The 22,279-nt window shown below is 52.0% G+C and overlaps 1 protein-coding gene across 1 annotated transcript; it reads right to left on the bottom strand.

Moving 5' to 3' along the window:
* Positions 1–1,897: 1,897 nt before the first annotated feature.
* On the bottom strand, positions 1,898–21,094 carry B4GALT1 (beta-1,4-galactosyltransferase 1). The gene is made up of 6 exons (XM_072360341.1): positions 20,754–21,094; positions 13,073–13,308; positions 7,522–7,709; positions 6,553–6,675; positions 5,373–5,477; positions 1,898–5,109 (listed from the first exon to the last, which is right to left on the bottom strand). The coding sequence occupies exons 1-6, from the start codon at positions 21,043–21,045 to the stop codon at positions 4,974–4,976; spliced, it is 1,080 nt and encodes a 359-aa protein (XP_072216442.1). The 5' UTR covers positions 21,046–21,094; the 3' UTR covers positions 1,898–4,973.
* Between the last annotated feature and the right edge of the window lie 1,185 nt (positions 21,095–22,279).

The raw sequence follows: 22,279 nt of genomic DNA, 5'->3' as shown, positions 1-22,279 counted from the left end.
GCTTGTGGCGTGAACCTCTTCTGAGGTCTGGTTCTTCCTCCAGATGTGTGGCTGGAGCAGCCCTAAGGACTGCACACCCACTCTGCGTTGTCCCTCGCAGCGCTGCACCCTGCACATCTCCTGTCCAGCAGTAAATTTGTAAACCTCTCATTTTGCAGAAAAGCGAGACTGCACGTGGCCCAAGAGCTGTCCCAGCTCTGGTTCCTCTGCCATGGGGTGTTCCCATGTTGCCCCCCCGGCTGCCACAACCACGAGTGAAGGGAGAGGGCAACCTCTGCCCCTGTCCCATGCCGGCATCCTTCCAGATTTCAGGCCTGAAACTGCTCAGAGGAGGAATTTCCAAAACAAATGTTGCTATTTGAAGAATGCAGGGGCCGGGGTGTGGGGAAGAAACAATCACAACAGAGATAAGGACCTGACAGCTGCACAGGCTCTGGCTCTGGCTGGTCTGAGACGAGGATCGCCAGGAGCCAGAGCTGAGGGACAGGTTGGGGAAATGGCAGCACAGAAGGGTTGCTCTGCTGTCCCCCTTCAGCTCGGGCTGCTGAAGTTCCCTCTCCCTGCTACCGGTTCTGCTCAGCATCCCTACAACCATGTGACTGCCGTGATGTTGGTGTTAGTGTGGAAAACACCTGAGGCCTGGGGTCTGTTCCCCTCCTCCCAGCCCAAGGGAAGGAGTGAAGCAGCTCAGGGCTGCGAGTTCAGGAAGAACTGGTTTGCAAGAGCCAGATGTCTGCACCCGGTTTGGCTGCTCCTTCCCTCGGTTTATGGCAGCTGGGTGTATGCAGAAGCAAGATCCCTCTGTCTGCAGTGCGTTCCCCTCTTGATTGCATCTGGGGTTGCCTTATCCCCATCAGCTTCAGCACAAAGGGCTCTTGGTGCTGCCCACAGATGCATTTCAGTCTCTGCTCTCTAGGGCTGTGCTCACATCTGGCATTATTGGCCCCCGGCTGCACTTCTGTCATTTATTTATTAAAGTTAATTTCATCAGGCTGCAGTGATTTATTCAGGTCTGGAGCCTCCTGTAACAGGGAGCCATTATTTGCTGTGCCACTGCCTCTCTGCCATCTGCAACCTCTACACACGTTCAGTAACAGCTGCTTTCCAAAAGGTCAGTAAACTGCTTTGTCAGCCCAGTGTCTCATTTCTTGGTCTTACCAAGCCATCAGGTGATATTAATCAAAAATATGCAGAGGGAAGCTGATTATATAACAGGAACACCATTCTCTTTATTTGATTAAAGCAGTAATCCCATCTTGTTTTTCTCTAAAAGGGGGGAAAACAAGGTTGACGATACTGTGCCTCACATCCGACTGGAACAGCATTTCAGACTCCTCGCTGACCTGGATGCTGGTCTGGTGCTTGGATTAGTGGACAGCTGCTCCCTAGAACTAACCTAAATTTCCCCCCTTTCAGTTTAAAACTGTTCCCCTTTGTCCTATCACTATCCAACCACCTAAATATTCTCCCCTCGTGTTTATAAGCTTCCTTTAAGTACTGTGAGCTTTGCCACACCCCTCCGGGCTTTGTCCAGGTGAGGATGAAGCTCTCACCTCCCCTTTCATCCAGCTTATCCCCTCAGCTTTGTGCTCAGACCCAACTCTGGAAAACAGCCCAGACCTGAGGAAAATCACACAGTGTGTGTTTCCAGCAGCTGGGTGAAGAGGTGGGTTGCATGTACGAAAGGGTAAAGTCAATGTTTTATGCTTGGAATGGGGAAAACACAGCCATTTTGTTGGACTTGTTCCCCATTCCACTTCTCACCTTTGCCACTGATGCCCGAGGCAGAAGGTGAGGCCTCACAGCAGCTTCCCCAACCCTGCATCACTCCTGGGCCCACCCAGACAGCGAAAGCACCCAGAGGAGCCCCTTTCATCAGAGTAATGCTGCCAAACATCATAACCGAAAATACTTTATTTGACACCAGCAGTAAAATAGGAACATTGGACTATACATCCATTGGCATATAAATGATAAAAATGCAAAAGCAAAACCATCTGCAGACCTGTGAACAGTCTGGTACATAAGTAATATCCAGGGGAAAAGCTGCATGCCGGGACCCTTCCTCATCCCTGCAAGCAAACAGCAGCACCCAGGAAACCAAGCATTGGTGCTTCCTCTGCAGCCGTTTCTTGTAGTTGTCCACCATTATGCACAGCACTGCTTTGAGTGTTGCTGCAGGAGGGAAAGAACCACCCCGTACAGGTGAAAACTGAGTTCTGTGTAAACATGAGTGCTTGTGGAAAAGGCCCCCAAGGACAATTCTGGGGCCAGGCTGAACCAAAAGCATTTCATCAAAACAAGGAGCACAGCTTATGCAGGGACAAGAGTTGGATACCACAGGTTGGCCCCGGATGGTGAAACAAACAAGAAGCAGCCCCAGCTCTGACACAAGCATTTGTGTTGGAAAAGAAACAAGGCTGCAGTTCCTGCTCCATCAGTATCTGTGTGCTGAAAAATTTCAGGTTTCCTGGTTTCCCAGTTCCCATTTGTCCACTCTTTCAAGGCACAGCTGTAGACAGCTTCAATTGCAACACCAGAAGGAAGCACTCAGACCACCTGCACCGATATTCCGTGATTCCAGCATACAGCAAAAACAACAACTCATTACATGAAGTTTTTCTAATCTCCAGATAATCAGAGGAAAAACAAACAAGCAAAACCCAACAGAACACTCAGATGCAGAAGACGGGCACTTTGCATTGCCAGTGTGCAGACAGGTACCTCCACAGCCACAGGTTCCAGCTTTCTGGAGTGCTCGGGGCTAAGCCAAAGCACTCTCTCAGAGACCCTGGATTGCTAGTAGGTGCTCAGTGGGGTTTGGTGCTGAGCTGGTCTGTGGAAGCAGGGCCCAGCCTGCAAGACACCTCAGAAAATGTAAAACAAAACCAGCACCCCTTCCCTGTATCTCAGTTAACTGGTGCAGTCTGTGGCCATACCAGGGTTCTGCAGATGGGTATCTGGTCTGGCTTCTGCAACACATCCTGCTCTTGCACACCCCCTTGTATCTGCATGCATGAGAGCCTGACCTGCCTTTTAAAAGGTCATTCCTTTGGTGTGCTCTGCAAGCCCGCCCTCATGCCATGCCATGTGTAGCCCGTGCAGCAGGTCTGGCCGGCAGCCGTGTGCAAGTGCTTGGGGTGAGCACGTTTCCAAAGTGACACTGGAAAGGCAGCTGGGTACCTCGCTGTGAACATGGTCTGTGCATCCTTGGAGCCACTGCTGGCTAGGAAGAAATATCAAGACAATAGAGCAAGGCACTGTCCCCCTGGCCTTGCAGGATCCCACCCCTGTAGTGCAAGGGTTCAGCAAAACCTTCAGGTCCTAAATCCCCAAAAAGGAAAAGGAAAAACAAACAAATAAACAAAAAAAAAGCAAAAAACAGGAAAATAGTCAAAGGGAAAGAAAAAAGGCAGTGCTGAAGATGATCCCCAATACATGTGTCCCTGATTTCAACAGCCTCCAGCACAAGCCAAGGAAGTGCAAATTGCCGTTATCAGAGCTGGCGGGCAGAACTCACCAGAAGGAATCAGGTTTTCTGCGTTGGCAGAGAGAGCTTTACACCGCTTGAAACAGCTCCGAGGCGTTGGTGCCCAAAGCTTTCCCTGGGCCGCGGATGGGATGCAGCGGTTCCCAGCAGAAGGCAGCGCCCTGCAGCACTGCTCTGTGCCTCCCAGGAGTGCTGTGTGTAATCCTGGCACAGCAAACCTCTCAGCAGGCTTCTGAGTAAACGCACCGTGGGTTCTGCCTGCACCTCAGCAGCCCGTGGGCAAACACCGGAGCAAATTCTCATATGTCGTGACACAGAGGAGCCTACCAGCCTGAAGATAAAGGAGGCCTTGAAGCGTATGCCATTATGCTGCACCCTGCTTTAATCTGGCATTAAATATACCACTTACGATATACAAATTACTTTAAAAAGTTATCAAAAAGTTACAACAACAATGAAAGTAATAAGTGAATTCAAGTTTTACACATGACCTTGCTAGCAGAATGTTGTTCTTAAGAACCTTCAGACCATGTTTAAATAGCGTGGCATCTTCCTACCACTGGTAAAAAGTGTCTGTAAATGTTAAGGCTATCGATTCCTTGTGCAATTTAAACCCATCCACTCTTTTGGGGGAAAAACAAACAAACAAGCAAACCAAAATGACCGACCAACCAAAGAGATCCCCCAGGTGTCCTGCTCTGCTTAGGCAAAGAAAAAAAGAAATCACACCCAGCAGGCACATGATGGGAAGCCAGCAGGTGCTGCGGGTCACTAGGAGCTCCCACACATCTGTGCAGCTCCCAGCCCATGCACAGAGCTCTCTGAGGGCACATTCTGCCTCAGCTCACTCAGAAGTCTCTTTGGAGACCAAAAGAGATAGCGACATCCGCTGAATCCACACGTGGTTATTCATTATGTGCTCTGCACATGGAGAAGACTGTTTGCTTTGGTCACTATTAAAAAAAAAAAAACAAAAAAAAAAACATGTAATTTTGTCTCTCTTAAAAAAACAATCTAATGAAATGAGTAAACTTGTACAATTTTAGCAGCTTTTTACAGTCCTTCATAAAATAAAACCAAGGAATGAATTAAAAGGAATGTTTTCATCCACCCAATTTAAAAAGCTGTAACATGGGCAGTCACTGCTGATGCACCACAGCTGCAGCTGGTAAACTAACCCGGGACCAGCAATGACTGAACACGGGAAGCGCTGTGGCAGATCAGATTCATCATTTTCAGGCAAGAGGAAGTATTTACAACTGTTAGGTACAGCCTCTGAACTTACAAAACAATGGAGAGCTGGAGGTGAAGTTATAAAAACAACCAACGGGAAAAGCAGTTGTCCAGCTTGTCTGGAAAGGCTCTGACATGCAGAGAGAGCTCCGTGTTGTTCATCACAACCCTTAAAAAACCCGATGACACAAAGAATCTGCCAGCCCAGCGTCCGAGGGACCGTCCCGAGGTCTCCGCCGCGCCGGCCGTGTCAGCTGCCGGGAGCTCCAATCGCCACTGTGATCCTCGTGTACAGAGGGAACCTGTCAGTCCTTAGCACCTTGTAGGAGAGCGAGTTCAAGCCATCGGAGCTCATTGTCTCCCTGGTGTGAGCAATTCGGTCAAACCTGCGGAGGGGAAAAGCAAACAAAAGCCTTTCAGCGACCCCCAGCTCCCGTTCTTTTTTGCCCTCGGGGCAGCCCCCGCTCCGGGGAGCAGCAGTGGGTTCCGTAAGCCCACGCGCAAAGTAAGCTCTCCGTGCAGAAACGCGAGGGCTGCTCCCCCAGCCCTGCTGCTAACAACCGCTCGCAGCTCGTTCATGGTATGCCCGGGGCTTACAGAGGGGAGCTTTGCAAGGTGCGGGAATGGGGCTCGGGCAGCAGACACGCACCTCTCCGGGTTCGGCTCGTTCTTCCGATCACGAGAGTGGCGAATCATTCTGCACTTCCCGATGATGGCATCTGGCCGAGATATGCCCATGCCTTTGAACACCAGCCTGCCAAAAGCAAGTATGTTAGCTGACAGGGGACAAAGAAGGGCTGTTCCAGCACCTCCCAGTAACAGCCACCACCCTCTCTTCATTGCTGCTGAGTGCTGATCTGTGTTTGCAGCTTGCTAACACACAAGTGCACCACTGATGGGAATGGGGACACCCCTGCCAGCACCAGGCACCTGCTAACCCACCCCACCAGCTCTGCCAGCATCAGCGCTGACCTTGCTCCATGCCTTAGCCTGGAACTTGAACAGGAGGCATCCAGTTTTTAGCCACCTGGACAGCAGCCAGACAGCCATGCATTTTTCAAGATTTGGAAGCTGAAGTGCTGCACTGGTGGAAACTGAACCGAGTGGTGGTGGTACCACGTGGGGAAGGGACAGCACATCTCACTGGTGTGCTCTCCACAAGGCACGTGCACATCAGGGACGCCAATGCTGTCAACGTGCTTGACCTCTTTCCTTCTGTATCTCCCTCTGTGTTTTTTGTATAGCACTTCCCACCCCCTAGAAAGCCAAGTGCCCCAAAAAGCTAGACTACCACCTTTCTTGGTTTATTACATAGAAGTGCTGACGATCTACAGTTGTCCCTGAAGCCCTCCCTGAAGCTCAGGAGAGTTTGGAAAGCCCAAAGAAAAGACCATGCAGGGTGTATCTTGCAGTCAAAAGCTTCTCAAATCTGAGTTCCCATGATTATTTCTCAAAGCAATTGCCCCATCTTCCCAGGAACACGAAGGTAGCAACCCCACAGACATCCCTTGCCTTCACCTTCAGGCAGAGCTGGGCCCAGCCTGGCCTGCACTAAGACATTCTACTTCATCTGCAATTCTGGGCATCGCTCAGCCTTTCTCCAGATGGGAAGCAAGGGCTTGCAGCATTATTTAGAGCTTCTTAGAACCTGACAGACAAATCCTTCCTGGGCACAAAGGGATGCACTGGCAGGCTGCCACCTGCAGAGCCTGGGGATGGGTTCTGTGTGTGATGGTCTTCTCCTCCCACCCCCACTGTGCACCCCACGCCCCCTCAAGGCAGGTCCTGATGGGTAGAGGTGCACCAGCTGCAAGGTGGGTACTCTTTACCTGTTGTAGATGTCATCGTCTTCACCGCCCCAGCCCCAGTAATTGTTTGGGAACCCATTGATCTTTGTGAATTGTTCTTTGCTCAAGGCAGACACACCTCCAAAATACTGATTGTAGGGTAACCTGGAATTAAGGAGAACACACCATTAGGGGCTGTAGTGCCCTCTGCCCCAGCCTATGGTCCAACCACCAACCCATCAGTGGGACCCACTGGGACCCCGATCTTGTCTGCTTCGGCAAGCAGAAGTCCCTGGAGCTTTTCTGCTCTAAGCTTCACCTGGCTGCAAGGGGAAACCACCGGGCTGCTGACAGTCCTGCTCTGAGCAGGGCTTGTGTTTGGGCAGAGATAGGCAGTTCTGGCCATGTGGGGCCAAATCCAGTGCTCACTTAATAATTAATTTTCACACTCCCACATGTAGATCTGGCACAGAAAAAAAAGAAAGGAAAGAAAAGCCACATCTGTGCTGGCAGTAGCCTGAGGAACACATGCCAGTAGGCACTCAGTTTGGTGCTGCCCCCCAGACACTAAGGCAGGCCCCTCTGTGGTCTGAAATAGAACAGACAAAAATACTTTATTCTGCTCTCAAAATAACACCTGGCAGCCTTTTCTAGCATCATGCATGGTCCTCACTGCTGCATGAGAATGCCTCATTTTCCAGGCTGGACAGAAACAAGAGCCATCTGACACTGAAACACAAGAAGGGACGTGGGCACCTGCAGGACACCAGTCTACCCCTTCCTCCCAGCCCCGTGTCTGGCTGCTCAGCCACTGTGAGTGGCAGCAGATAGCTCTGCTCCACTCCCTGCTCCAAGCTACCACTTCCCACAGGGACATGTGTACCACGGTAGAATTTTCCAGATATGTTTTCCCAGGTTTTCAGTGGTGTGTGGGGGTGTGCAATGCTGCACCTGGCCTACAACGCTCACAGCGGTGTTAGGAAGGAAATGCCCCTCCGAAACGCATCTCACCGAAATCCGAATTTATCCATGGAGACAGAAAGGTGCCTTGGTTGGCTGTAGCACTTGTAGGTGTTCCTATCATCCATTGGGATCAGGTCTACATCACTAAACACAAAGCAGTCATATTCATACTCCTTCAAAGCCTCCACGAATCCTATATTCAGCAGTTTAGCACGGTTAAATTCTTCATCTCCATCCTGGTTTAAAACAAATAAACACTGAATTAAGCAGTGGAAATCAGCAGTCTCCTACCTGTTGTGGGGTCATGGGTCTTTGGCATTGCTGGGAAGTGGCATTGAGCTGGTCCCAGCTGTAGAGCAGCCACATGGTCAGAGAAGTGGGCCTGGCCTTCTGCACAGTGGCACTTTGCAGCACTTGCAGTGCCACACAGATGTGGCCAGCAGGTCTCTGGGGTGCTCTCAGTTCCAGCAGTGGGGCTGTACACACATGCCCAGGGGTGGCCCAAGATTCTTTGTCACCCAGCACAGGCCCTGGCAGCAGGACCAAGCCCAAGCCCTGTGCAGGGAGCAGCATGAAGCAAAGCTGAAAGAGACTGGAGCTTTTTGCCAAAACACAAATTGCCAGCCCCTCCCTGCTCTACCACATCCAGCCTCCCACTCTACACAGCTTCAAGCGCTGTCAAGCAAAGGACTGCCTGCCATGCCTGGCTTCAGCAGCATGTGCATGCACACATGCGAGTGTGCAAATCACCTCCCTGCCCTGCTACAAGTCTGGTGTGGGACACAAATCAAGGACAGATAAAACTCAGAGAGCAGCCTCAAGCATCACATTTACCGTCCCTCTTGAATGGCTCTGCTTGGTTAATAAATAAACTGTTTGGAAACTGATTAATCCAAACTGGTTAATGGCTCTGCAGCCTGAAAGCCAACAATTTAACCATGAAACAGCCACAACTATCTTTCAAATGAAGGATTTAACATGCAAGTGTCAAACCACAGCTTTCAAAAGCTTTCAGTGCCTGCCTGGGGCCTAAATGACTTCACAGAGAGGAGTGAGCTTTAGCGGAGGAGGATCTGAGCCAGTTCTCAGCACCCTCACCTGAAATAAAAGGGTTCATGCCTTAACCAAGGTGGTGGGAAGCTGATCACCATCATGCATAAGCAAGATCTGTGAAAACTTGAGCACAGGAGGCAAAGGAAAGTTGAACAAAGGGGATGGGGAGAGGGAGCGGCTGCAGCTGTGGGAACAGAGAGGGCTTTGGTCTGTGAGCAAAGGGGCTGCTGAGCCCACGCACACCCAGCCCTGTAGCTGGGGGGTTCATGATGCTGGCACAGCTGGGGTAGCCAGGAGAGCTGACCCACAGGGTTTGGGGCCATGCCAGAAGCTGAGCCCCAGAAGCAACACTCAGGGGCTCTTCTGCACCAGGAGCTGTGCTTGTTCATTTTGTCCCCTTTGGCTGCTCTTCTCATCACACCACTTCAAGGCAAAGAGTGTTCCACCTTGGTTTTGTGATCAGCAGAGGCTCAGCCCTACTTAACTCATGCCTTCAGATGGCCTCTAACTCACCCGGGGAATAACAAGGGATTAATAATTCTACTAGAAGCTGCATTTTCAAACCTCTTGAAATCTCCCAAGAGGTTTTGCTTTTTGGAGAAAGCTGTTTCCTAACCAAGACAATTCATAATCATCAGCATCTCCGCAGTATGTGGGATTCAAATCTCTCCAAACTCTGAACAGTTTTTGCAGGTTTCTGACTCTGATCAACTCCCAGCTTTGTGACAGGAGACCTTTCAATGCAGCTGTCCCATGCAGGTGGTGTAGGACCTGGCACCACTACTGACAGGAGAACAGGTGAAGCAGAATGGAAGCAACCTCCATCCCTGGCCTCGCTTGGCAGCTCCATGTACCACAGGTGCTCTTGCTCTCTGCAACATGGGAAGGAATTGGTTTAGACACTCTTTGGCCAAGAAGCACTACCCTGAAGAGCCATGCAACAGACAGAGGACTGCTGTTCCAACACTGCAGACAGGCTCCAAGCATAGCACTTATTTCCTGGACTTTCAACAAGAAAAGGTGCAGTGCAAGCATTTTTTCTACTAACTATTTTTTTCCTGGACAAACTTCTCCCTGTGTTCTCTCATCTCAGACCTCAACCCAAGTCAGAAGTCATCACTCATGCTGAGCACCAGTGACTTTACTCCCTGTGCATCTGCCAGCACATAAAAGCTTGTCCTCCGTCACTGATCCATGAGATCTGTGAGGCCAGCTGCCTCAGCCTCAACGACCAGCACTGGCTGCTGCTCACACATGCAAAGGATCAGCCCTGGAAAAACAGCAGCCAGGCTTAGTCACTTCCATTGCTCACCTTTGCTGGACCTGGTCTGCTCAGCCAAACTCACCCAAGGACACTGCCTTGTCTCGGTATCAGTCACATCAGCTGGGGTATACAGAGCTGCCACTTTTAGTAACAGACTTCCAAATCAGAAAGGTGCTGTCTGAATGCTAGTTTCACCCCAGTTTCATCCTGCTTTGTGTTCTCAGGTAGGTGACAGCTCTGTGATGCCTGCTGCAGTTACAAAGCACTGCAGATGACCTGGGGCTGTACCTCCAATGAAATTCCGAACCTGATGAGTCTAAGGCAGGTAATGGCAAGGACATGTGTTTCTAGTTGGCTAAGAGAGAGCCATCACCCCAACAAGAGCCAAGTCAGGGATCTTCCAAGCCAATCTGATCCACACACATGATGTCCACATGCGTATCCACACAGAGTCTTCTTTCAGCAGGTGGAAATGGATTTCCAGGACAACAGGGAGATACCAAGAAACCCTTGCTGCTTCTCTGTTGGAGTATTCTGAAGTGTTGTGCACTGTGGGAAGCCACAGCAACATGATCAACCTCTGCCCTGAACTGGTGCACACAGGAAAGGCAGCCTCCTGTACTCCTCTGCTGGGCACAAGAAGAGAGCAGCTGCAGAAAAATCTGCTGCACCCACCACCAGGGGTGGGCAGGAGCCAAGCGCTGCTCTCACTGTGCACCACACCTGGGGAGCTCTGGTGCACCTTGCAAAATGACATGGATGAGCACAATGCCCCCCACACACACAGACACACACAGACGCTCTCTGAAAACCTCTATGAAGGATGCTGCAGGTAACGCTGGAGGCCAGTGCAAAATGGTCGAATAACTGGAGCTTTTAGGTAATTTGCTGACTCTCCTTGCTCACAAACTTCAGCTTGAGGCACAGGGTTGCCAATGGATGGGCATTTGCACAGGTTGAGCCACAGTGATAAATCTCATTGTGAAACAAGAACACGCAGATGCCTGGATATGTGCAGCAGCAGCACACACCAGGCATTTGCAACAGCACAGCTGCAGCAAGCTCACAGTCCTGTGAATGCGCCTGTAAGCCCACCTGTAAGTCCACTGCAGGAGCAAGTGGGACCACAGAACACAAATTCATCTCCTGTGATGAAGCTGAGTTTGTGCATCATCAGATGGATGCTGCCATGAGTGCACCCAGCCACCTATCTCCCATCTCAAACTTATCTTAAAGGACCTTAAGGCTGCTGGCCCACGTGTCAGGTTTGGTTTTTGCTGCGGTTGCATAACACACATTTTCCACTGGCTCCTGTTACACACTGGGCATCTCAGAAACATTGCTGTGGCTTCAGCCAAACCCTCCTCTGACACATTCAGGCACACAGGACCAGTGTGGCAGAAACACAACGGGCTCGAGACAGAAACGCATTGCTCCGAAAGGAAGAAGTTTGACATTACCAGTGCAGCAGTAGCAGGGCTCAAGCGCTCCTCTTTCTTTTTATGAGATGCAGAGGACAGAAGAGCACGTAGGCAGCGTGTAAGAATCAGATCACACAGTAATTCTCCTTGCTTCAGTGATTGCTTTGCTACAGACAGGATTAACAAGTAAAGGTAATATTTCCCCACTAGAAGGAAAAAGAGAAAAAAAAAAACAAAAACAAAAAACAAAAACAAAAAAACAAAGGAGGGCAGATGCAAAGGGAAGGACAGACAAGAAAAAGAGAAAAGCAATTGTCAAGACAGCAGAGAAATAAGGCTATATTCCTACCGTAATTCTGGCAGAATTAACTCATTTTCTGCAAATCTCTCCATTCCATGCTCCCGCTCACCCTTGAGAGACACATCCAGTGCTTTTACTGCTACTGACTCTGCTGCCTCTCCCAGACATGAATGACTTCTTAGAGGCATGCAGAAGGAGTGTGTTTACTTTGCAAATCCAGCAGCCTTGCTTGCTAACCTGCATCTGACCACAGAAGCGTCCAGAACTCACACATCCAGTGTGCTAGAAGTTGCTCTCACTCCAGCTTTGCCCAAGGGATGCATTTGAAAAGAACATCTGCTTAAACCCACTCTGCAAAGATTTGCTTCAGAGAGCCCCGACAGCACCACAGGCACAGCACTAGATGAGCCAAAAGGCAGGGCAGTGCAAGCCCCATGGCACCAGTGCAGCGCTGCGGGATCCAGTTGCTTTCTGAGCTCTCCAAGCCCCAGATATGCCATATTCAAGCATCTGGCTCCAAGCTGCCAGCATTTCCTCCCGGTGTTCCAGGGAAGCTGCTGGCAGGCTCTGGCTCACTGAGGAGGCCACTGCAGGGATTGCCACCCCAGCACAGCCTCACAGCTGAGCAGTACCATGCCCTGGGCAGACCTGCCACACCAGGGGGACTGGGATGGCCAATGCACCAACACACTGGCTGATCTAAAAACTGCAGGAGGTATTTATGAGGAAGCATGCTACTTATCAGTACTGTGAAACAGGCTCAAATAGGGCAGAAGTACCTACTGGAGAGAGGAGCTGTGCTGAGAGCTGCCCATCCCATGGGCTCTGCAGACCAACAGAGCCACACTGCTTTGCCACACCACAGCCCGCACAACTACCTGCATGTCCTCAGCCCTCCAACACCCAATTATCTAACCACCACTGTGGTATAAACTGGGACTGAGGGGCTCTGGAGTGAAAGGTACCCATTTTTCTCTTTAAGGAAGGTCTATGGCTCCCAGATATCAAAAGGAAAAGAAAAAGCAAAACAAAACCCAGAACTCTATTGATCGTTTCCTTTTCTGCTCTGTTTCCCCCAAAACAACCACTTACCTGCTGCGCTGCAGCACCTTTGTTTTCTCCATACTGACACTCTGCATGCTTTTACTAACGTGAATAAAAGCTGCTTAAAGAAGCGAGTGAAATGCTACCCCTTTGTGCCATTCCCAGGATTAGGTATTAATGCTGCCTGTTCACCTTAAAGATCTCTGCGCTCAATTCCCGCAGCAGATGTGAGAAAGGAACACTTCAGTTGGGTTGTACTACTAGGAATTCTTTTCCTACTGACCACCTACAACCTCTTCAGGGCAAGCCAAGCTGAATGGGAGCAGAACCCCACGTTTTTCATCAAAGCCATCAAAGAAAAACTGCTCATATTCTATTTGTTGTGCTTCAGCTTCGTTTTTACAGCATCTCTATCCCTACCCATCAGCCTATTGACACTCAGGATAGAGCAGCCACTCCTCTGTTCCAGGGGGCACTGCCATAAGCAGTAAAAGCCTCATGTCCTCAGTATCTTACCTGGTTGATGACATATACTCCATAATCTAGCTGCTGCCTTTGAAGAATTGGGTGCATGTAATAGAGCCAGTACTTCAGATGCTCCTCTCGGTTTCGGAACGGGATGATGATTGCTACTTTCTGCAATGCTTTGCAGTCCTTTGGAGCAAAACGACCTCCTTCCCTGACATCAGGGTTTGTGCTCGCCACCTCCTCCAGGTTCACAGGCTGGGAGAACTCCACGCGCAGCGGTCCAACTGGAAGGAAAGCACAGCACAAAACAAGTTAGCCGATCCTGACGGCCATGCACCATTTATTTCTCTGGGCACACATTCTTAATGTGCAAGTATTCATTACTACTTTTAAACACAGGTTTGGATCCAAAGGAAATCCCACTGATGCATGGAGGTGTGAAGCTGGGGCCCACAGTGTCCAAAGCAACCACACCTCAGCGCTCAGGACAAGCCTGCAAATGCTTAGTTCTGTGGTGCCAAACCTCAGTGGACCCACTGAAGCTTGGTGGCTCCCCAAAACCCTCCTGTCCGCACTGTAGCCATGCTCTTCCCAGCAGTATCCTGGATAGGGGAGGAGGAGGGGGGGTGGGAGGGAGTGCTGCCCTCAAATCATGCAGTGCAAGAGCCAGGCACTTGGGACACAGCCCTGCTCTCCTGCAGACAGAGCAGATCACACCGAGGTTGGCCACGTGCACAGCCAACAAAACCGCCTTTTGTTGTTTTTTCCTTACAGATACTTTCAGTGTTCTGCCAGTGTGGCCATTACTTATGCCTTGTTAAAAATAAAATTAAAAACGTACCCAGATTTGCATACAGGATGGCAGTTCCCACACTCCGTTTCAACAGTGGCGGTTTTGAAACCACCAGATCAATCTGTGCCAAAGCCAGTGTGTACAACCCAGAACCACTGGCAGCACACAGGCAGCAGCTCCTGGGATGCCTGAGATCCCACAGCAGTGGAGAAACTCCAGGTCCAAGCAACACACAAATCCAGTAGCCCCACAACACACCGCTCTCCATAAAAAGGTAATTTACCAATGGTGACCCTGCAGTGGTGGGAGACAGTGTTGTGAGGAATCCGCGCAGGAGTCACAGGTTACAAGGCATCACACCTCACCATGCCTCTTGCAGAACAGCGAAGGCCCAACCAACAACAGCATGCCCCCCAGCTAAGCACACAGCAGCTGTGCCCAGGACGGGTGCAGCAGTGGGACAAAGGCTGCATAGCTTGGTTGAGTGGTATCAGATCTCCCTTCAGCTCACCTGGAGCAGAAGAGCCTTTCCTCATCTCATCCAATAGGCTGGAGAAAGGGAAGGATGGGCAACAAAACACAGTCACGATGAGCACTAAATGCAGAAGATAGAATTAACAGACTTGGAGGCTGGAAAAGAGGCTGATGAGAAGTTACCAGTAGCACTCCTTCTTCATCTTAATGAAATCAGCTTTAAATATAGTACATTCCAGTCAACACTGCCCCAAAAACCAAGGCAGTGAGTGCTCCCCATGTACACTTTTTGCTGTTCTAGCAGTGAGGTAGCTACTTCTAAAGTCAGCAAGACACAAAGCACAAAGCCAACACACTTTACTGGTGTCAGTAGGAACAGCAGAACATGGAAGTCTAGGTAAGTTATCTTCAAATACAGAATGTCTGTACTAAACAAGCCTGGAACTCACAAAGCCAAACACTGACAATGAGTAGCAGCAAAATGCCACCTTCACAAACCTATGTTGTCCATTCCTTTTCTGCCTGGACAAGCATGAAACCAAAGATGCACACACACTGCATGTCCAGCAGTGCGCAGAGCCCTGCTCCAGTCCCATTTCAAACCATTTTGGCTGCACTTTGGCCAGCTGGGCAGTGAGCAGCCCTGAGGCCACTGTTGCCCAACAACTCTGACCCAGGGCAAGAACCACGCCAGGAAAACACACAAAGTTTGCTGCAGCTGCTGTCCCATCAGCTAATGTTACACCCCCATGTGTGCTCACCATGTCAACTTTCCAGCCTGGTTCTCATCCTTCAGTCTCTTCTGCTTCTCTTCCCGATGCCTGACTGACAATGGAGTTACTGCACTGAGTCTCAGCCAAAGGCACACACGTGTGACAGAGCGGTGTGGACATGCAGCCCCAGCAGTGCGTATAGCCCAGGGTTTGCAGATGGGCATCTCTGGGGCTCACAGTCACACTGCTTCATCACAGCACCTTCGTGAGCCTCACTGTACATTTTCAGCTAAAGAACACCTAGAAAACATGAATAAGCAACTGCCAGAAGTTGGCAGAAGATGAAAAAGCAACAACTACCATCCAAACAGCTCAGTGATGGTTAAAGAAGGATTTAAGTGGTCATGGTTGGGCAAGAGAGGGAGATCAAAAAAACAAACAAACAAAAAAAGAAAAAAACACCAAGAAATCAGCTACACCATCATCCAGTCCCTCCCCCACTTCCCTCCACCCAGCAATGTCTCACTGAAACATTTCTGCTCAGCTTCAGACAAAAGGTGCACAGGAAAAGCCCTGCACAGGCACAGACACCAGAGGAGCCAACGTGGTTCATACAAACAGGAAACAGATTTTCAAATGAAGCAAAAGGTGAGGGTTGCAAAAAGCTGCAGGGAACAAAATGGCCAAGTGCACTTCAACTACACAACGTATACTCAGTGACCTCCATATTCCCCACTACTACATGGCCATGTTTACCACAACAACCAAAACTGCAGCTGTACAGGCTGCCAGCACAACTTCCCAACAGCATTCACCCTGCTCACCCACAGGGCTGCCACAGGACCCTTGTACCAAAAGACCATGACCTGCTCAACTTCATGCTGTCATCAGTCTAACAGCTGCCCTAGACTTCCTAGGCCACAAATGCCAGACGTGTGGGGGGAAACAAGCAGCAACACCCTGCAGAACTGCCCTGGTGCCTGCAGGAGGGAGCAACCCCAAACAGCTCGGGGTGCAGCAAGGTGGGCATGGCAGAGCAGCATCTCTGTAGTCTGGATACAGTGCTGAATGGCTCCTCTGGAAAAGCCAGCATAGCTCACCCATGTGGTTCATGGTGGGCACAGATCTCAATGGAAACAAAAGTTCCTAGCAGGGAGGCTTGAAATGTGCTCCTCACAGTGTGTGGGAGAGAAGGATTCTGTCGCTCTGGCAGAAAGCAGCACGTGCTCTGCTGCTGCCGAGACACGAGCAAACATGTGCTGCCAGGGCAGGCGAGTCTGTGCAGGAGGAAAGCTAGAAAAAGGAAGCAGCACTCACACAAAGAAACAAAAAAGCCTCTCTGCAAGGCCTGAACAGAAAAGGGAAGAGCTGCCGACCGCACCAACCCATTCCTGGCTGGGAAAAACAAATCGAGGCCCACCCCAGAAAGCAGAAAGCACCCACAGGCAGGGGAGCAGAGGACATTGCAGACCCCAGACCCATAGTAGCCTCAGGGCAGGCGTTGGCTCAGAACAGTGGAGCAGGCCACGGATGGGTGCAATCCTGTTCCTTCTGCCAAGGACAGCATCAAATCTGTCTGCAGATATCCTGAGGGGAAAAAACAAGAACAGCTTCCCAGCCTGCAGCATTTGCTTCCTTCGGCCAGCCTCTTCTCACAGAGCGTCCCGTCACAGAAGTCAGCTCTGCTAGTGCAAAGCCTGAGCCTGGAACCTCAGCACATGCCCTCACCCATCCACCACCCCCACGGGCCCAAGGAGGAAACGGGCTGAAAAATAGGAGGGATTGCCACACACACTGGCAGCAGCTGGTGCGCAGGACAGCAGGCTTAAAGGATCAACTATGTAACAGTTACTCAGAGCAAATGTTACAAACCCAGCCCCAAATGACACCTACTCGGACACAAGGTCTCACACTGGTGTATACAGTGTCCTTACATAACAAAAAAATATTGTCTTTTCCACCAGTAAGTACTCAGGGGAGAGAAGCAAAGTCCTCAGTGATGGCCACAACCCAGCATAGGCTCCGGGCAGTGGCTACGCACCCCCTCCCCCATGGGGTTATGGGCAGTCTGCACGCAATCGGCCTCACTTGCACTGGCACTCGCTGCGGGCTGCCACTGCAAAATTAAATTCCAGGCCCTTGAACTGCAAACTCTAAACAAACAAGCAGAGAGACTTCCCTGCCTGCCTCGATCAGAGAAAAAAAAAGCTGATCTGCCTCTGCCAGGAAAACCCCACCCTGATGCAAGACGCATGAGCACAGACAGACAGACCCAGACCTCCCTGACAGACGGGCCAGCAGCAGATCCTGCCCCGTGCCCTCCGGCCTGGCTGCAGCCGGAGCCCTGAGAAGGGAGGGAGGGAGGCTGGCAGGGCTAGGTGAGGTGAGAGGAGCAGACAGCTGCAAGGCCTGGTGCTGCCCCGAGCACTGGAGAACAAGCACTGCTGGGAGGCAGCTGGAAAAGCTGTTGCAGCTCCAGCGGCCATGTCTCATTGCACTGAGGAGGACGTAGCATAAAGCCCCTCTACCCCACAAAGCCAGGCCTTGGAACTCCAGGTTGGGCCAGGAACTGAGAGCTCAGGCAAGCTTGCATCCAAACGTAGCTTGGGAAGCTGCAAGTCTCTGCCTTTTTCCAAGCATAACTTGGCCCAGTTTTCAAGAAAACTTACTCTTGCCCCAGATCTGTGCTGGCAGGGAAACGAACACGTTACAAAACACGGGATGCACAAAATGGAAAGTCTCCTCATCTTGCCTGCACACCCCAATTGCTGGGCCACGTCCTCAAGACAAGGGGAACCACCCTTCCCAGGAACACACTGTACCCTTCCAAAGCCTTTCCAGCCTAAGGAACAATCCAAACGGTTCCTACAAGGTGTCACAGGGCTAGGGATGTCCACTGCTCCATGGCAGCAGAGAGGCACAGTCCTGCTCCACATGGAGCTCCCCTGTCTGCCCCCCGTGCCCCAACTGGTTGGAGACAGGAGTGCCAGACAGAGCCCAGCCAGTTCTGCTGCATGGCAACTGGCATTGCCAGCACCTGGGGATGTGGAATATCCACCCACAGGCCTCCACACTCAGCCCAAACCATGCTATGATGGGATCCTGCTGGCATTCTCTATCTGCATCATCCACAGACACAGGGCTGACGCACCTCTTGTAGCAGCAGACTGTGCTGCAAGCTGGCTTCTCCCAGGGCCAGCAGCTGCTCCCACGCTCCTTCCCCCTGGCCCTGCTGATGGTGGGAAGCACCTTTTTTTTGCCCAGGATTCTGACTGCTGGGAGAAACATCTGGAATTTTTGTCCCTCTGTTGTCAATATTGCATAAGTACTTCAGTGCAGTGCTGTCACGTCTTCCAAACTTACGTCTGGGGTAGAAAACCATGCAGCAAGACGTTGCCCTGTGGCATGGCACAATAGGGGCTCCTGGGCTGTCTTTGCTCTCAGGGCTGCAAGTGACACCTCTTCACCTGCCACTCTTCTGCCAACCACACCTGGTATCTAATTGCGGTCAGAAAGGGCCCGGGTGACAGCTGTAGGCAAAAATAGCTCCATAAACAACACGTGCTCTGGGCCAGGCAGGATTTGAAAACGACATCCCTAAGACACCAAGAAGCATGCCCATGAGAGTCTGCTCCGCAGCCATCTGGCACCAAAAGATAAGTGCTGCTTTTGGATAAGTTCTTCTGCGAGGTGACGCTGCTGCCAAAGAAGTTGGCCCCTTCCTTGCTCCATCCTACACGACAACAGCACCATCACTGAAACAAAGGCCTTGAGGTAAAACAAGGAATCGTTTAACTTTTTTGAAGGCACGTAAGCCCACACAGACTAGTCGTACTGAACAGCACTTATACTCTTTTTCAAACAATGTTATTCTGGATAAAGAACACTCTCATAAAGAACACTCCATTTTGGGGAATGTTCACCTCCAGAACAGAGGTGGACTTCATTTTGCCTTCCCGGCTTCTCAGAGGCAGCTCTCAGCTGCAGCATAAATCCAAAACACTTTGAGAACTTCTAATCCAAACTTCACTTACAGCATTACTTTCCCAGCCCTGGTCTATGCTTTCAAGTTACAAATAATGGGAAGTGAACCATAAAAGCATATTAAATTCAGCAGGCTCTCTCAGAGATTAAACTTCATTCCGGTCATGCGTTTTCCCAGTAGCCAGACTCACTGGGTTCTCACCCTGAGCATCATCAGAGGGAAGCCCCCAGGCCGCTCAGGAAGGCCGAGCAGCTCAGTCACACTTAGCCTGTGTGATTCATCACATGCCTTCCAGTGAGAGGAGGGGGGGGAAGAGAAAGAAGAGGAAATCCAAGAAGGAAGTGCTGGAGGAATGGGGCCACAGAGCCACCTGCTCACGTCAGAGCAGTGCCCTACGGCTTTGGGAAGGTAGGGATGCCAAGAAGATGAGAAATACCTGTGGAAAGGACAACATTCCAGTGCCATGCTGATCAGAGACATAAGCAGATCATCAGAGCACAGAACTCTGACCAACATGAGGCACAGCAGGGCAGTTTTACAATTGTGGTCTGCTGCCAGAACATGAAAGAAGCAATCATAAATTCAGTACTGCAGAGCAGTTGGGTTCCTCAATGACATTCTGGCTGCAGACCTGCGAGCCACGTGGGTGTCATTCTTACACCTGAGCACACCAGGGCTGCTGGAAACCATCGGATCCTGCACCTCAAGGACCCTCCAGCTCTGAACAACTGTGACCAATGCCCACAGCTGTAGTGGGCCTCCCGTACGGTGCATGCGTTGCACTGAAAGGGACATAGAGATGGTGAAGAATTACAGAATCATTCGATCATGAAGGATGAAAAGAAGACCACTGACTCATTAGCATCATGCCCACTTATTATGTCCCTCAGAGCCACGTCTCCACATTTTTGGAGCAGGTCTGGGAACTGTGACCCTGTGTGTTCAGCTGACCATCCAGGCACTGACTGGATAACGATCTGAGCCCTGGGGACAGCGACTCTCCCAGCTCCCAGACGTTCAGAGCGCCCGGGAGGATCAGGGTGAGTGAAGATCCCTCAGAGCAAATCGCTCCCAAGGGGCTGCACACCTCTGTGTGCGGCCTGACTGCACGGCAACTCTCAGCACAAAGCGATTGAAGGGGAAAAGTGAAAGACACTAATCAAAATCATAAGGAAAAAAACAACAACAACAAAAAACACACACGGCACAGTCCCTTTTAACGACCTCAAAACCGCCTTCCCGAAACAACCCCGTCATTTGCTATTCAGATACATCGATGCAGCTGACCAGCGAGTGAAACTACGAATTTCAGCGTCGGTTTCGCTAACAGAAAACCACAGGGGAACTTCTCGAAAGTCTCTTCCACCCGCTGCGTTCCGCGGTAACGGCGATGCCCATAATCGCGGCAGGGGCCGGGCGCTGCCCGCCCTCCATGTGCAGAGCCACACGCAGCGGGACGCCACGTATCGGAACGCCGCATCGCGGGTCCCACCGCGCGGAGAGCGCCGTTCGGACCCCGCCCCGCGCGCAGCCCCTCCGCTCCCTCCGAAGAACCGAGCGCTGCCCGCGGCGGAGCCTCGGGGAAAGCGGAGGATGCGCAAGGCAGCCGCGGCGCAGCGCTACCCGCGGGGGTGTCGGGCGCAGGAAGCGTTGCCGCTCCCCGGGCCGCCCCCGCCCGCCCGCCGCGCTCTCGAGCTGCAGGGGCCGCGCCTCCGAGAGGCTCCGGAGCTGCGCTGTCACGGTGGGGCGGGGAGCGGCACTTACCGAGCAGCGGGGACGGGTCGGGGCAGAGCTCCGGCTGCGCCGAGTCCGGGCGGGTGCGGGGCTGCGCCGAGACGGGCCGGAGCTGGGCGGCGGGCGGCGGCGAGCGGGAGGGCGGCTGCGAGAGGTTGGCGGGCGGCGGGCGGCGCGGCGGCGGCTCGGGGCTGCGCGGCGGCGTCAGGGAGCTGCCCGCCAGGTAGTAGAGCAGCGTGGCCGAGAGGTGCAGCGCGCAGAAGGCGACGAGGAGGCGGCAAGCCCGCTGCAGCGAGGTGCCAGGCAGCGCCGGCTCCTTCATGCCGCCGCGCTAACGGAGACCGCCGCGCGCCCCGCGCCGCCGCCGGGGACGGGATGGGGTCGGGGCGGGGGCGGAGATGGCTCCGCCCGCTGGGGGCGGACCCGGGCCCCGCGCCCCGCCCGCACCCTCCGCCCCCCCCCGCTCATCCTGGCGCCCCGTGGGGAGGGTGGGGGGGGGCCGTGCCGCCCGGTGGGGTCCGATCGCCCGCCTCGGCCCAGCCGCTCCGGGACCCGCGTGTCTCTCCCGGTAACAGCGGCGGGGCTTTGGGGAGCTGCCCCGGGTCGCACCGGTGGACTCTGGGTTGTATGTCAGGAAAAATTGGCTCAGAGCAGCGATGCGTTGGCGCGGGCTGCCCAGCGGCGCGGTGCGGTCACAGTCCCCGCGGAGATGTGGCGCTGAGGGGTATGCACGGTGAGCGTGATGAGGTGGGCTGGAGCTGGACCGGCTGTTCGTAGCCGTCTTTTCTAACCTCAGTGATTCTATGAAAGGCGTCAGGACGTGATCTCAGTGATGCCGTGCTGACACAGGCAAAATAGGAAGGGAATGTCTGCTGACCATCAGCGAGTCATCGTGGAGTCTGTGCCCATCTTTTAAACACGAAATGGTGTGCCATTCCCAGCAGCAATCTTGAATCTGTACAGTCTTCCCTGCTTGGGACAGAGGAGCTCTGTTTATCTGGCACAAGGAGCTCAGGTCTTGAGGTCTCCTTGCTTTTCCCAGTCACTGCTTGAAAGTGCCTCTGCAGTTGCGCCAAGGAGAAACAGTCAAAGTGCATGACCCCAGGCTTTTGCCTCCTCTGTTTTCTCTTTTCTCACACGTTTCTTGTTCTTCCTGATACCTCCTGGAAGCCAGTATGATAATTACCGCATGACTTGGTTGAACCTGGTGTTGTTGGCACCAAAATGATGAGGCAGCTGCGTACGACACTAGTTCTGTTTGCTGGTGTTCTCAGCCGTCATTCAGCTGAGCACCTTTTCAAATGAGCAAGCCAGGCTTCCAAAGCCTGCAGGCCCTCTTATGGATTGATCATCAGAAAGCAGCCCTGGCAACGTAACTGAGCAGAGAAACCATTTTTCAGCACTTGCAGGTCAATCCAGAGTTTCCACGCTCCACTGCTATCAGCAAATGCCGGATGCCTGCTTGTAAAATTTGTCTTTCATTTCTTTCCTGTTTGACATGGGTACTTGCAGGGAATGTTCCTGCAGTGCAGTGACAGACCTCAACTGTGATTCAG

This window comes from Excalfactoria chinensis, chromosome Z (assembly GCF_039878825.1).
Source record: "Excalfactoria chinensis isolate bCotChi1 chromosome Z, bCotChi1.hap2, whole genome shotgun sequence".
NCBI classification, from domain to species: domain Eukaryota; kingdom Metazoa; phylum Chordata; class Aves; order Galliformes; family Phasianidae; genus Excalfactoria; species Excalfactoria chinensis.
The sequence above is the reverse complement of the archived record's forward strand: the minus strand, read 5'-3'. Positions and strand labels throughout refer to the sequence as shown.